Genomic DNA, 13250 nt, shown 5'->3' with positions numbered 1-13250 from the left:
TTATTTCGACAGCCGACAATTCAATAGCAGCTCTCGCTCTCTCTCTTTGTACCCAACAGCCTCTCCACAGTGAGATTTCCTCAGCCCCTACATTACTGGGACTCCAAAGCAGTGTTGGTAGTGGTGGTGAGCCCCTGATAGAAAGCATGGGGGACCCTGTGGAGGTACTCCAAGAGGCTGTGGAGATGCTGAATGACACAGTGAGGGAGAGAGGCAGATCGCAGAGCCACGACCAGGCCATCCAGGAGCTTCTGAGCAAGGTAAAGAGATTAGAGTCACTTTGTAAAACATGTATAACAACATAGTTTATAAGAACACGTAGTTCCAGTGCTGTTCGTTATAATGTTATAATATTATAATGATGATGAACACCTTATAAATCCCTCTATATTTGTTACAAACAGCTGCACAAACGAATTGAACAGCATCTGGTTTACTTTTGTTTGTGGCTATGTATTTTTACAAAAAAAGCCGCCAAACAAGCCACTACTATTCATATTGATTTAGTTTATTCTTGAATAACCAGCACATGCTGTACCTGCCTGCCAACTTCATGACAACTTTTTAAAGACTTATTTCAAATGGGGTTCTCACTGCACAACAACTAATGCACAGTGAAGTATATCGACTTCATAGCATCCCTCAAGTGCTCATGACTTTGTGCCTCGCCAGCATGCCAGCCTAACAGTGCATGTGGAGGAGTGCTTATGCTGCAGCAAGGAGCTTGGCCTGGACATCCTGGAGAGGGAGACAGACTTGGCCATCCAGTGTGAGCCAGACCGGTGCGGCCTCGAGGCTCTTCAGGAGAAGCAGGACCACCTGGAGGTGAGAGGGGAAAGCTGGCACGTGTTATAATTACGGTGTAAACATTTAAAATGATTCACTAGTGTTAATACAATCCAGTATTCCATTCCTTTGACGCTGGATTGTGGACGTTTTGCTCTGTGTGATGAAAAAAATGGGAGGCCCCCCTGTCTTTCTCAAGCTAGCCCTCGACACATTGTTCCACAGTCTGTTTCCTGTTGTGCCAGATTTTCTCACATCTGAAAAAAAAGGCCAGCCCACCTCGCTTTGTGCTGTGTTTAATTTGTTATATAAACTGCACCATGCAATCTCACACACACACACACACAGAGCGTGTAAAAGTTTATTATTCACGTAGGATATTTATTTATGCTTGCATGACTCACAATTCTTTAGCTCTCAAAATTTGTGTGTGTGTGTTTGTTAGTAAATGTGGTGGGGTGTGTACATGCGTCCAGAGGTCATGGGGTTGGGGATGTGTGAGTCATTTTTGGGCAGTATTGTGTTTATACACACACACACACACACACACACACACACACACACACACACAGCTGTCTGGATTTGATACCGTTGAAGAACAGAAATGACCTAATCTCCTGCACTGAAATAACTGTGCCGTCAGCACACAGGCATTCACAACTCAGTGTTCTTGAGACTTACTGTATCTGAGAAATGTTATGAAGTACTACTCCCAGAGAAACCTCAACGCAATTAATTACCGCCTCGTCAAAATCTAAAAACAATCGCAAGCTTGCTATAGCGCGGCAGGCCACATGTACACCATATGAGTTTCCAGCTGAATATTATGCGCAAAGCTGTGGGGATGAGGTCATACAGACATACAATTGGTACAGGCTGTCTTGAGTGATACCAGGTTTGATGAGAGATGATAGGTTTTTTTTTTTATTTTGATTCTCCACAGATCGACTATGAAGTCATCAGGGAGGAGGTGAAGGAGATGAAGAACCTGGCTTCCCGGTTGGACGACCTTTGTCCAGAGAGAATGCACATACTCAGGGCGAAGATCCAGGCGACGCTGCTGGTCTGCACCGAGCTGGGAAAGAGTGTGACGGAGAACAAGTCACGTCTGCAAGAGTTTATGCAGCTCCAAGACTTCTTTCGGCGCTACCTCTCCATGATGTAAGCGGGGTGTGGGTGGGGATCATGTGACCCTTATCTGGGCCTGACGTTTGTCAATATCTCCTCAAGAAAAGAACAGGATGTTCCGCTTGTCATGCACATGCACAGGTCCCTTGTGAAATGTATAATTTAGGATGTGCTGAGGGGGTCAGAGCAAGTTCCCTGGGTGTGACAAGGCGATGAATGTCGTCCTATTAAAGAGACTCTGGTCATGCTCATGTTTTGTGAACGTATGGCTTTTCTCACAGCTCTGTTTCTTGTCTCCTCACCACCTCTTACCCCCACCTCTGGATAGCTCATGGACTGAAGACACCAGGTCGTGCATTTTCTCAGATACTGCCTTAAATCCTGGGAAAGATGGTGAGAGGCCACTGGCTGCAGAGCTGGACATGCAGATAGAGCAAAGGTTTGAGGAGTTTGATGAGCTGGCAGCCACAGGGAGGAACCTTTTAGACAAAGAACACCACCTCACACAGATGGTGAGCAGGGTTACACACTCACGACTCTCTCTGATCCTTTGTTATGTTGTTGCATTGATTTTTCTGCCTTTAAAAACACTCAGTAATGTTTTGCAGGTGAGAGAGCGCATGGAGGAACTGCGGAGTATGCTTGGATGGATCTTGGTGCACTGGAGGGCTCAGAAACAGCAGTGGTTTCATAAAAAGAGCAGTCAGGATCTTTCACCAGACACCATTTATTCGGAGGCTACAATTTGCCCCTCATTAACTGAGGTAAATATGCAGAAAGGCATTGATGCTAAGGACTTGGGAGAAGAGATAATTGGACTATGGACCATCATAATTCAGTGTTTTAGGAACAAAAGATTTGCTGATTATATGTATGTAATCAACAAAGACAAAGAGGATTAGTATTGGTCTGGCATTTCTCTATAAGCCACAAATGAGCTCAACATGACTCAGAGCTTCACTGAAAACACAAAATGGTTGACAGACTTCTCTTCACAGAATCACAGAATCACATCACTTGGTAACACAATGAACTCATTTAATTCATACAACTTGCGTAGTTTGTCAGATTGTGTGAAATGTCTGTTGGTGACTGGCATTAGCTGTCACAATGACTTCATGCTCAATTGTAACTCAAGCATTGCTTACTGAACCTTTGATTATTTGCCAATGTAAATAATTGGTTTAATTGGTAATTATTTTCATTTATTCAGATTTCAGTTCCTAAACCAGAGGCCTACCAGCTCCATCAGTCTACACTTGTCACCTCGGAAAAAGACAAAGTAAAAGCAGCAGGAGACAACTGGCCCTCGTCTCTTGTGGCCAGACAATCTGAGCAGCAGGAGGAGAGGCAGTTCGAGGACGGGTATGAGGTCATGAAAAGTGTTGGACCACAGGGAGGTGAGGCTTCCCTGTCAGAGTCTCCCAAACCGTCTATCATGGTCCTCAAGGAGCCCAGCAACCCTGCTCTAGGTGGCACGGTCAACCTCATCCTGAGCTTTGGTAACACGGGGGAAAGCCATGTTCAGGTGCTTGATGCACCTGCTCAGACGGATGCAGTAGTGGAGGATGACTCTGAGCCTGTCCACAGGGTGAGACACATTCAACACTTCACACTGGAAGTCATCATAGAATATTTAAGGCTACATACAGTACATCTCTTCCCCACCAACACACCTAAATAAATCATATTTGTGAGTGTTCCAGAAGAACAATGTTTCTACATCATTCAGTCTCAGTAAGGACATGCATGGGAACTCCCTCCTGGACTTTCTGCTGCTGCTCAGTGCTCTCTCTATCCTCTGGCCTTTATGTCTTCCTTTATTCCCATTTTCTCCCTCAGTCCGCTGTGCCTCAATCTTCTGCCTGTAAAAACTTTTGGAGGCGCTGCCAGGGGCTTTTGGAAAATACTTTGGGTAGTTTAAAGAGAAAAAGAAAGATTTATCGGCAGAGTGCAAATGAGGTAAATTGCAGAGTGTGAATTAAACTCGCATGCGGCGTCCTGAAGTGTGGCGGGCTTGCATGCTGTGTGGAGGTGTTTTCTGTGGGCAGCATGCTCGACTAACTCCTGTCACATGGGTACAGCCGGTCAACTAATTCTCTGTAAGAGTAAAAGCAAATAAGTCACAGCAGAGTGCTATCATATTTTCACTCACACGTTCTCCAAAGACTCTGTGCCTGGAAACTTTCGAAACGTGAAAAGGCGACAAACCATTTTACTGCCAGAGCTCCCATCTAACTGCACTCCTTACATGCAAATCACAAACGGAATGAAGTCTGTTTTTCGTAAAAGAGAGGTGCTACTTTTATGATGAAACACAGCGAATGAAATACAGTGATAAACGTGTCAAGTGAATAAAATCATGATTGTAATTTAATTAATTTACCCCAAAGGTATTTCAGTTTTAGAAACTTGTATTTAAAATGTTGGTTAATCAAAAATAATGACTAGTTATATTAAAGGGAGCTTTGTGTGGAAAATAGTAAGTAAATATTCAGATCAGTCAAAAATCAGACATTGAATCCAAATTTATGAAGTCCAGTTTTCCTTTTGGACCATATTTTGTATTTGCATAATGTGTAGCTGGAAAGCGCTGAAGGCAGAGACAGATTGAGGGTAAACAGTAAGAAGATCACTGAGTAAATGTCTCCTCCCTGCTGCTAATGTTGACAGAGGCTCTCTCCTCTCCTTGTGTCATTTCACCACAAGCCTGACGTAAACCTGGCCATGCTTGGCTCTCCGTGGCTGTGCCACTGTATTGTATAATGAGTGACCTCACCCTTGTTTCCAAGGATACGTGTGGTCCAAAATGGCTCCCAGTAGGAGTGCACGAATACAGGCGCAGGCGTTTTTTACGTAGAACTGGTGCTGAACTTTCAAGAAAGGGCCCCCAGACTGCACACCATGATTTATAGTCTGGGGCTTCCACAGAAACAAGAGATTAGTCACAGAGTTGAAAGGTCAAGCCATTACATCTGGCTATGACGGCATGTGTAGCCACATGTGATTCTGATTATGTGTGCAAGTGTGCAATTGCAATCATGTCTGTGTTCATTTGTCCTTTCATCTGTTTTTTTTTTCTGTCTATCCCTTTGTTTATGTATTTGAAAAGCATGTGTGTGTGAGGCTTGTACATTCCTCCATCTATTGTTTTCTGGGATGTGTGGGGTGAAAATAAACAGAGGTTGTTTGTTTATGAAAAGTAGCAGATTGCCTCAGTCAGTTTCATCTGTAAAACATGAATCTTCCTCTCACAGAGGGCGGCGAGGCTCTCTGTGAGGCGTAAATCATTTTCAATCATGCAATCACATCTTCTATAAAATGTATGTGACGTGTTCGCTGTTGTGGTCAAGTTGTGAACTAGATTTCTATCTTCGGTAAACAAACCTAATATCAGTTTTTTTCTTTTGATAGGTAAGTACCTACTTGCATGTCAAGGATAACAACTTGGCCGCAGCTCCTGTGTATGAGAGTATCACCCTGCCGCGCCAAAAGAGCCGCTCTGCAGCCTCGGCCTCCCCGACTTTCTTGCCACCCTCGTCCTCCTCCTCCTTCACGTCGTCCTCTGCATCGGCACCTCAGGCGACCAACGTGACGTTCCACCCTCTGACGGGCAGCAGCAGCAGCTCCATCTTCAGCAGCCTCAAGAGGATGAGCAAGAAGAGGAAGAGGAAGAGAGACGCTCGCAGACACACCATCCAGAAAATCATGGGAGTGGAAGCACAAACGGAAGAGGTGCATCAGTATGGCAGTGAGACAATGACATATGACACGCATACATGGCCACTGAAGGAAGGCAGGAGGAAGAAGAGTTCACAGAAGAGCCCGGCCAGTGGTGATAGAGTAGAAGCTATAGCTTATATGAAGAATCCCTTGTTGAAGGACATTGATACAGAGTGTTTTGGAGAATACAGCATTATTCCTTATGCTGTATCAGAGGGTCCAACTTTATCTTCCACTGGTCAGGTAAGAAGCCACTGCAGATTCCTCTCTTTGGGCTCTGTGTTGAGCTTTGAGCTTCCTAAGGACATGACCGTCATCCCCAGCATTCAGGACATTATCACTATTGCCCCACCTGAGTCCAAAAAAGGAGTGGGGACTGATCCAGACCCCCACTCTCAGAGGTACTCAGCCCTGAGCTCCTTCAAACAGACGCGACCGACTCCTGCCATCACACACAGTTCATCGGATGTTAGCTCTACTGAAACACACAGTTCGACAGCTGCAGTGAAAACTCTGTCTGAGGTGGACAGGACTTCCCAACCGCCGCCTTCTCTTTCCACGGGAGAAGATGAAGATCAGACTGTACCATGCAACGAACTATCGATGACCCAGTCAGGTCTGTGTGAGGCCACAGAGCGCGAGTGGGACAAAATAACATCACGGGTTAGTCCACCACGTACGCCGGACAAGGACAGGACCAGCCAGCCTTCTGGGATCCCTATTTATGTGAACCAAACACAACGTACACCTGTGCACAAACACGAGTGTCCTAGTGTCCACACACTCATTCGAGACCTAAATGGACATGTCTACCACAAAGGTGCAAGATGTCGCAGTATGTGTGAGGAGAGCCCGGGGCCTCAGTGCCTGAGCCAAGCTTCTCACATGGTAGTAAATCTAAAGTCAACAGTGAGTATGAGTGTTTGTCAGGACTCAGTGGACTCTGAGGTCTCCAGTTCCAGAAGCACCAAGGTTTGTACTGATGCACCATGTCCAGACATCTCACAGCCTAAAGGAATCGTGGGGAGGCTCATGTCCTTTGAGGTGGGAGGTATCGACTGCTCTGACACAAAAGAGAACAACACAACATCCCCGGGTCCATCTCTGCCCACTGCAGAGCAGGAAACAGAGCCTGTCCACCTTGACCGTCAGCAGTTTGAGGAGGAGGAAGAAGAGCTGCAGGACATCTGGAATCAGACTCCTAACTACAGACAGAGCATCTGCTCAGACATCATGTACCAGTCCACCCTGGACGCCAATGTTGCCCCACACCAATCCAAAGCGCCTCATTCCCCATCACCTTCACCCAAGGCCCCAAATGTGCTGTACAGAAATCTGGTCACAGCCTCGGCTCCCAACCTTCTCGTGGCCGAGTTCAAACTGCCGTCCCATATTCAGAGCTTGCTGGGCTACAACAAGGAGCAGAGTCCCAGAAGTCACCTCCCTCCACTGGCTCAAGGACACAGGAGGTCCTGGGCAGCATTTCCTAACAGGGAAGCAGAAAGCAAGACCGCGGTGTCCGTGAACGAAACTGCATGTGACCCAGTGAAGCTGCCCGATGTAGGTGACAATCATAGATACATCTATCAGTACAGAGAGGATGAGGAGGAGGAAGAGGAGGCAAAGGTGAGGGAGGTGGTGGATGAGCACACAGGTGGTTCAAAGGTGAGGTTAGCCTTTGTTGTAAACTGCCGTTATTTTTTAAAGAGTCACTTCACCCAAATTATAATTGAATTAAATTCACTTATAGAATTATCCTCTGTGACTGTACAGCTCTGTTTAGTGCTATTTACACCAGTTTTGACAAATAAATTTTTCTTTTCATTTCCTTCTACTTTTGTTAAAGTGCAATGAAGATAAATAGAAGGTTCAAAAGTTATTTTTGAATAACATTAATGCACCTTTACTGAGACAATGCCCTGATTACTATTGTATTTTGGTCAATGTGGCAGTTCATTCAAACATTCTACTGTGCAAATTAGTTGATCAATGATGCCAAAGGACATCATTCATTTATCTACAAATACTGTAGATAAAGATAGGTGTTGTTTAGAAGCTAAAATATAAAAACATGGCAATTCTTTATGTAAGTTGGGTGAACCAATGTTTTATACTAAACCTAAGCTCTTAACACAGTTAATTTCAGATACTGTTATCTGTTGTCACCAGTCGTGACTGTGGGCTCTTGTGTTTTTTGTTGTGAACAGGACCAGTCCATGAGTTTGCTGTCGGTTCACATGGATTTGGGAGGGGCGTGTCATCACAGACAAGCTTCACAAAGCCTGGAGGACACGGAGAGGCAGGAAGAGCCGGCGGCCACGGGAGGGCGCTGTTTCACCTTGGTGAGACCTCAAGGCAACGTGGGCAGCTCTTTGTGTATGAGAAAATATGGCCTGCGAGATTAACCATAGTGTTCATTCCAACAGAGTGGAAAGCCTGACTTGCAGTCAATGGAGGGGACACTGGAGAGGAAGCACAAGCTGCAGCTGGCAGGAAAGAAAGTAAGAAAGGCACCAATCAGTGTTGCAGGCATGGTCAGCAAATGTAAAGTCCTCAGTCAGCAACACACACATGCGCTTATCTTATTTTCACAGGCGACCTCCAGAGGCTGGAACTCTTACCACGTTGTCCTACATAGAAACACCTTGTGCTTTTACCAGGATAGAAAGGATACACTCAGGGTAAGCAGGGAAGAAAAGCACAGAAAAGACAGTCCGTGAGAATGATGTGATGAATATTTAACGTGAGTAGAGTGAAGTCAGTAATGATCAGTCTGTGCTGTGTTCTGTGCAGAATTCTGCATGTGGCCTGCCACTGAACCTCATGGGAGCCGAGTGCTCACCCGCGCCAGAGTACACGAAGAAAAGCAACTGCTTCCGACTCCAGTAAGAGTGCAGTGACTGCTACATAACAGAGATTCAATTATAGATTATTGACATCCATCACAAACACAGCCCCATTGACCCGTCTCATATCATCTCTCTGACCTTTAGGCTCCGTGATGGGTCTGAATATCTGTTCAACGCACCCTCGCGCTTCATGATGAGGAAATGGATGATGAAAATACAAGCAAACACAGGTAATGGTCATTTATTTTAAAGCTTGTTTGTGTCGGTACTGAGTTTATATCACACTGAGCCATTTGTTTGCTTGTTTTCCTCACAGGTCAGAGAGAGTCTGTGTCCTCAATATCCAGTGTTCCTGCAGAACAAGGCCTCCCCGTTTCCCTGTAAGATGATGTGGTCAAATGTCTTGTTTTCACTCTTTAATCTTTAATCACAGTATTGTTGCATAAAAATCTTCGGTTCAATTCCTTCACAGAAATCTGTCCCCGTGCTCCGGTTGTCATGATCTGGCCAGATGCCACTGTTACTCCCGACATGATGTCACCTCCACGTTCCCCAGGCGCGAACCAGCGAGTGTCGCCCAGAGCAAAGAGATCATTGTCCTCACCAGAGAGTTCAGTCAGATGCCACAGAGTCATTTAAGGAGTTTAGATGAACACTCCGCTATCTCATCCTACCTTGGAGGCTGCTGGGGTAAGTCATTTAGCCAAAAGCTTCTGTACATTTACTCATGCACTCATTCAAGCTTTTACCACTGGGCTCCTCATGTTTAGAGCATGGAGTCCAATCTGCTGGTTACAGGATGTGTAATCATTTGTTGTTGTTTTTTAAGGCTTCTGTTAACTTTAAATGTGAAATAATGTGATTCCTTTTTGCCATTTTTATTTTCATACACTGCACTTGAGTGAATTGAATGCAATAGTAAATGGCAGTTGCAGGTGTAGGAAGCACCACTAGGGGGAACTAGGGTATTATAATAATAATCTTATTACATATTGAAGAGTTGAAGTGTCTAAGTAGTATACAGCTCATGAGGGGACTTAACCTGTATATACAGAGGTTATAAGATGCAGTATGAAACTATAAAGTAGTAAAATGTTTTAAATGGGATTGAATTTGTGAAATTTGGAAATATGTCACAGTTCAAAGTTCACTTGGCTCGTGTTTTACGAGCAAAAATGAAATAAAAGCAGTCTGTTATGTGACTTCTGCTCAATAGTACGTCCTTTTTAAAGAATAAATAAATATGCGATATAAAATGAATCATAACTTCGACTCAACAACACATAAGAAGGTGAAAAAAACACATTATGTAAAGCCTGAATATGTGACCTATAAACACATGCCTGCCCAGGACGTCCATATAAGGAGTTGTGTATTATTCCCACAGCAATTTGCCAAGAGTGCACCTGCGGCACTGATCTGTGCCTCGTGAGCACTAAGGGTTAAGGTTCAAGGTGTCTTTATTATCCCCATATAAACATATAACACCTGGTTAAATAAAGTTGGAAAAAATAAAACAATAAAACTGCTCTGGTGTTTATTGCTTTATTTTACTGTGTGTGTGTGTGTGTGTGTGTGTGTCCATTTCTATCTAGATGAGGATAAAGGCAACATGAAGCAGACAATGACTAACAGACTATCTGGAGCGTCACGTGACCACACCTCTTCCTCTCCTCAATCACCACTATGCAGTGGTCAGGAATGGCTCATCAACAAGCGTCGCTCCCACTCCTTCACGTCAGGTAAATGATCAATGAACAAGCTATAATGCATGCTTCATTATTATTATTATTATTATCATTGTTGTTGTTGTTGTTGTTGTAGTTATTATTATTATTATTATTATTGTTGTTTTGTTTTTTGTTGTTTTTTTATTGTTATTATTATTATTATTATTGTTATTATTATTATTAGTAGTAGTATTATTATTAGTATTATTATCATTTTCTGCCTTCTAATGTTCTTTCCACAATGTTTTCTTTTCCAGCAACTTACCAGAAGATCAAGCCCACGTTGCACACCCCCAGAGGTGTGGAGAGAGGCTCAAACTACAGCGTGACCCTGGTGGTTGGAGACAAGTTGTCAGACGGCACGTCCACAAACAGAAGCTCTGAGCCTCCGCTGCTGGCGGTGGCTGGGCTGCAGCAGGAGAGCCATCACGACTCGGATCTGAGGAGCTACGCCAGCCTGCCACGGCCTCGCAACAAATCCGTCTTCCAGAAGTTCTTTGGGAAGAGGGATCTCTGAGTTTTTCTGACATATTGAGTTTACGAAGAAAGGGTTCATGTGCAGTGCACATACTGTATGATGCAAAAACAGAAAAAAATGCTACTACTGACTATATTTATGATATGAGGAGCAACCACAGTTTTATTTTTCAATGTGTTTCCTATAAATCACTCATGAGCAAAGTCCCTTTCATAGGTCCGTTTATAAGTATTTATATCACTGTCCTTTTGTTTTAATTTCTTCCATTGACAGCAACAATATTGTGTGTGTGTCTCTGTGTGTGTGTGTGTGTGCTCACTGAATAGCTGTAGATTAGTGGATTGAAAACCACATTTCTTTATATTTATATATATTCATTTCGTTTGGTTCGTGGTGTTAATGGTTAAGAGTCAGTGTACACACTAAACCAGAGAAACAGTGAAGAAAAGCCGATTTCATGACCAAGTATTAAAAATATACAATGCACTACTGTATCAGATCATGACAGCTCACCTTCTTCACATGTACATGTGTGTGACACACCAAAAAACTGTCGTCCGACTTCTATAAAAAGCAGTTTGATACTGCCTGAGCTTGTTTGATATTAACTTCTTTTTTTTTAACAAAATACTAATTGTAATAAAGACTGTTCATAATAAAATAGAAAAACCAATGATTTGTTGCAGGTCTATGAGTGTTATTCATCTACGTTGTCATGGCTAAAGGGCTTTGAAGAGGAAGGGGGATTAGATGAATAGAGAGATAAAAAGCCAGCGCCCGGCTTGGTTAGGATCATCTTCACATCATTACTTTTGCATATTAAAAACTTGCCACCGTTCAAAGACATGATTTAAATCCACACATCCATAATAACAATTTGCATATATGCTAACCAACCGTTAGCGTTCTCCACAGACTGGTATGGCTACATCATGAATAATATGCACAGTGAGTTTGGGAAATGCTACTGTTTAGCATTACAAAATATTCAGCAATTCGTTACAAGATGTCTGAGGGACAGATTCATTACTGCAGAGTGGACTGTGGCATAATAATTAATGTCTTTGTGCAAATGTAATATTTATATATATATTAATGTATTTATTTATTTTATTTATGTAAATTAAAAAAAGCTGAAAACAAACAAGAAAAGGTATTTATAATAAAGTAAAAATATTTTGTTACTCTGCTTAAGTACAACGTTCATGTATCTGTACTAGTTTGTTATTTATATTTCTAGCAACTTGTACTTTTACTCCACTAAATTTCCTCTAGCTTTTCTAGTCTTGATGAGCGGCTTTACACGATAGCTTTGGCATTCACACATTCACATGCTGCAACATGGGGTTAAGGGTCTATATGCTCAAGGATACATATAGACCAGCAGAGCCAGGAATTGTACTCACAACCTTCCAGTTGAAAGACAACTCGCCCTACCACTGAGCTACCATGGCTCAATCCTAACTCCTCACTTTTTAACTCTTTTAACTTCTAAAGCATTTTATATCAGAAAATGACTTGTATGTATATATATATATATATATATATATATATATATATATATATATATATATATATATATATGTAAGTACATTAAAGGTGTCACAAAGCGTCAGATTTGTTAGTGTTTTTGTTTTGCTTAGTTCAGTTCTTGTGTTAGTTCAGGTTTAAAGTCATGTTCACTTCCCCTTTTATTTTGGTAAATGTCATGTCTTCCTGTCGCGTGGTTTCTTCAGTTGTTTTGACACATCTCCCCTAATTCCCTCATGCACTTCACCTGGTGATCCTTCAGTAATCACTGGCACCTGCCCTTGATTTCCTCTTCCCTATATAGTGTCCCCAGTCCACTTGTCATGTGCCAGCCAGTGCGTTGGTTATGCTACGCTTATGCTAAGTCTGTTTTGCCTGTTCGTCTAGTTCGCTCAAGTGTCAAGTCTAGTTTCGTTTTTCCTACGTCAAGGATGACGTGTGTTTGATTTGGTTTGAAAAATTAAAAAAACTCTTGAATCATTCATCGTGCCTCCTGTCTCGTGCATTTGAATCCAAGCAGCGTATTCATTCCTAACAAAAGGTCATATACTGTTAAGTAATATTATAAAAAAGTGACTTCTACCAAAGTAATTTTCTGCTAAGATACTTGTGCGTTAGTCAAAATTAGGTTTAAATATCATGTAATGTTGACTGTTTACGTGTGCAAAGGTGAGTTGTAGATGAAGTAAAGGCTCTTGAAGTGGGTAATAAAATGTCTGCAGCTCATTTGACTGTCAGTTTGTTTGAAAATGTTAAAAATGAACAACAGAAGAAGAAGAAGAAGAAGAAGAGGCTTTACAGCATTATTACATTATTACAACACCTTTCCATTTACACTGCGCTGCCAAATGTGAGAGTGTGGTCTTGGCACGCACACTCAGAGCAGCTACAGTAGTGTATGGCGTGGAAAACAGTCTGGGACATGGTGTGTGTCTGTGATGCAAGTTTGTCAAAAGAATCCAGCGGAGACATTAATCACGGCAGGTCAGCAATCTGTGAATCATTATCAAGACTCTATAGAGCTGA

The 13250-nt window shown here is 42.8% G+C and overlaps 1 protein-coding gene across 5 annotated transcripts in view; it reads left to right on the top strand.

Moving 5' to 3' along the window:
• Positions 1-11370, top strand: part of LOC122781535 — a 28704-nt gene extending 17334 nt beyond the window's left edge. For 4 of the 5 annotated variants that reach the window (XM_044045242.1, XM_044045240.1, XM_044045241.1 and 1 more), the window contains exons 18-34: positions 60-260; positions 673-825; positions 1730-1947; positions 2243-2426; positions 2523-2678; positions 3128-3505; positions 3757-3876; positions 5329-7302; positions 7845-7979; positions 8064-8138; positions 8232-8318; positions 8431-8522; positions 8631-8716; positions 8803-8866; positions 8959-9176; positions 10082-10228; positions 10474-11370. In XM_044045242.1, coding sequence (XP_043901177.1) covers positions 60-260; positions 673-825; positions 1730-1947; positions 2243-2426; positions 2523-2678; positions 3128-3505; positions 3757-3876; positions 5329-7302; positions 7845-7979; positions 8064-8138; positions 8232-8318; positions 8431-8522; positions 8631-8716; positions 8803-8866; positions 8959-9176; positions 10082-10228; positions 10474-10733 — 4548 coding nt within the window. In that variant the 3' untranslated portion in view covers positions 10734-11370. The remainder of the gene's footprint in view (positions 1-59; positions 261-672; positions 826-1729; positions 1948-2242; positions 2427-2522; positions 2679-3127; positions 3506-3756; positions 3877-5328; positions 7303-7844; positions 7980-8063; positions 8139-8231; positions 8319-8430; positions 8523-8630; positions 8717-8802; positions 8867-8958; positions 9177-10081; positions 10229-10473) is intronic. The other variant, XM_044045243.1, reaches the window with a different exon arrangement.
• Positions 11371-13250: the final 1880 nt, after the last annotated feature.

Source organism: Solea senegalensis, linkage group LG15 (genome assembly GCF_019176455.1).
Source record: "Solea senegalensis isolate Sse05_10M linkage group LG15, IFAPA_SoseM_1, whole genome shotgun sequence".
Classification (NCBI taxonomy): Eukaryota; Metazoa; Chordata; class Actinopteri; order Pleuronectiformes; family Soleidae; genus Solea; species Solea senegalensis.
Note: the sequence above shows the minus strand (reverse complement) of the source record. Positions and strands in the feature narration are given on the sequence as shown.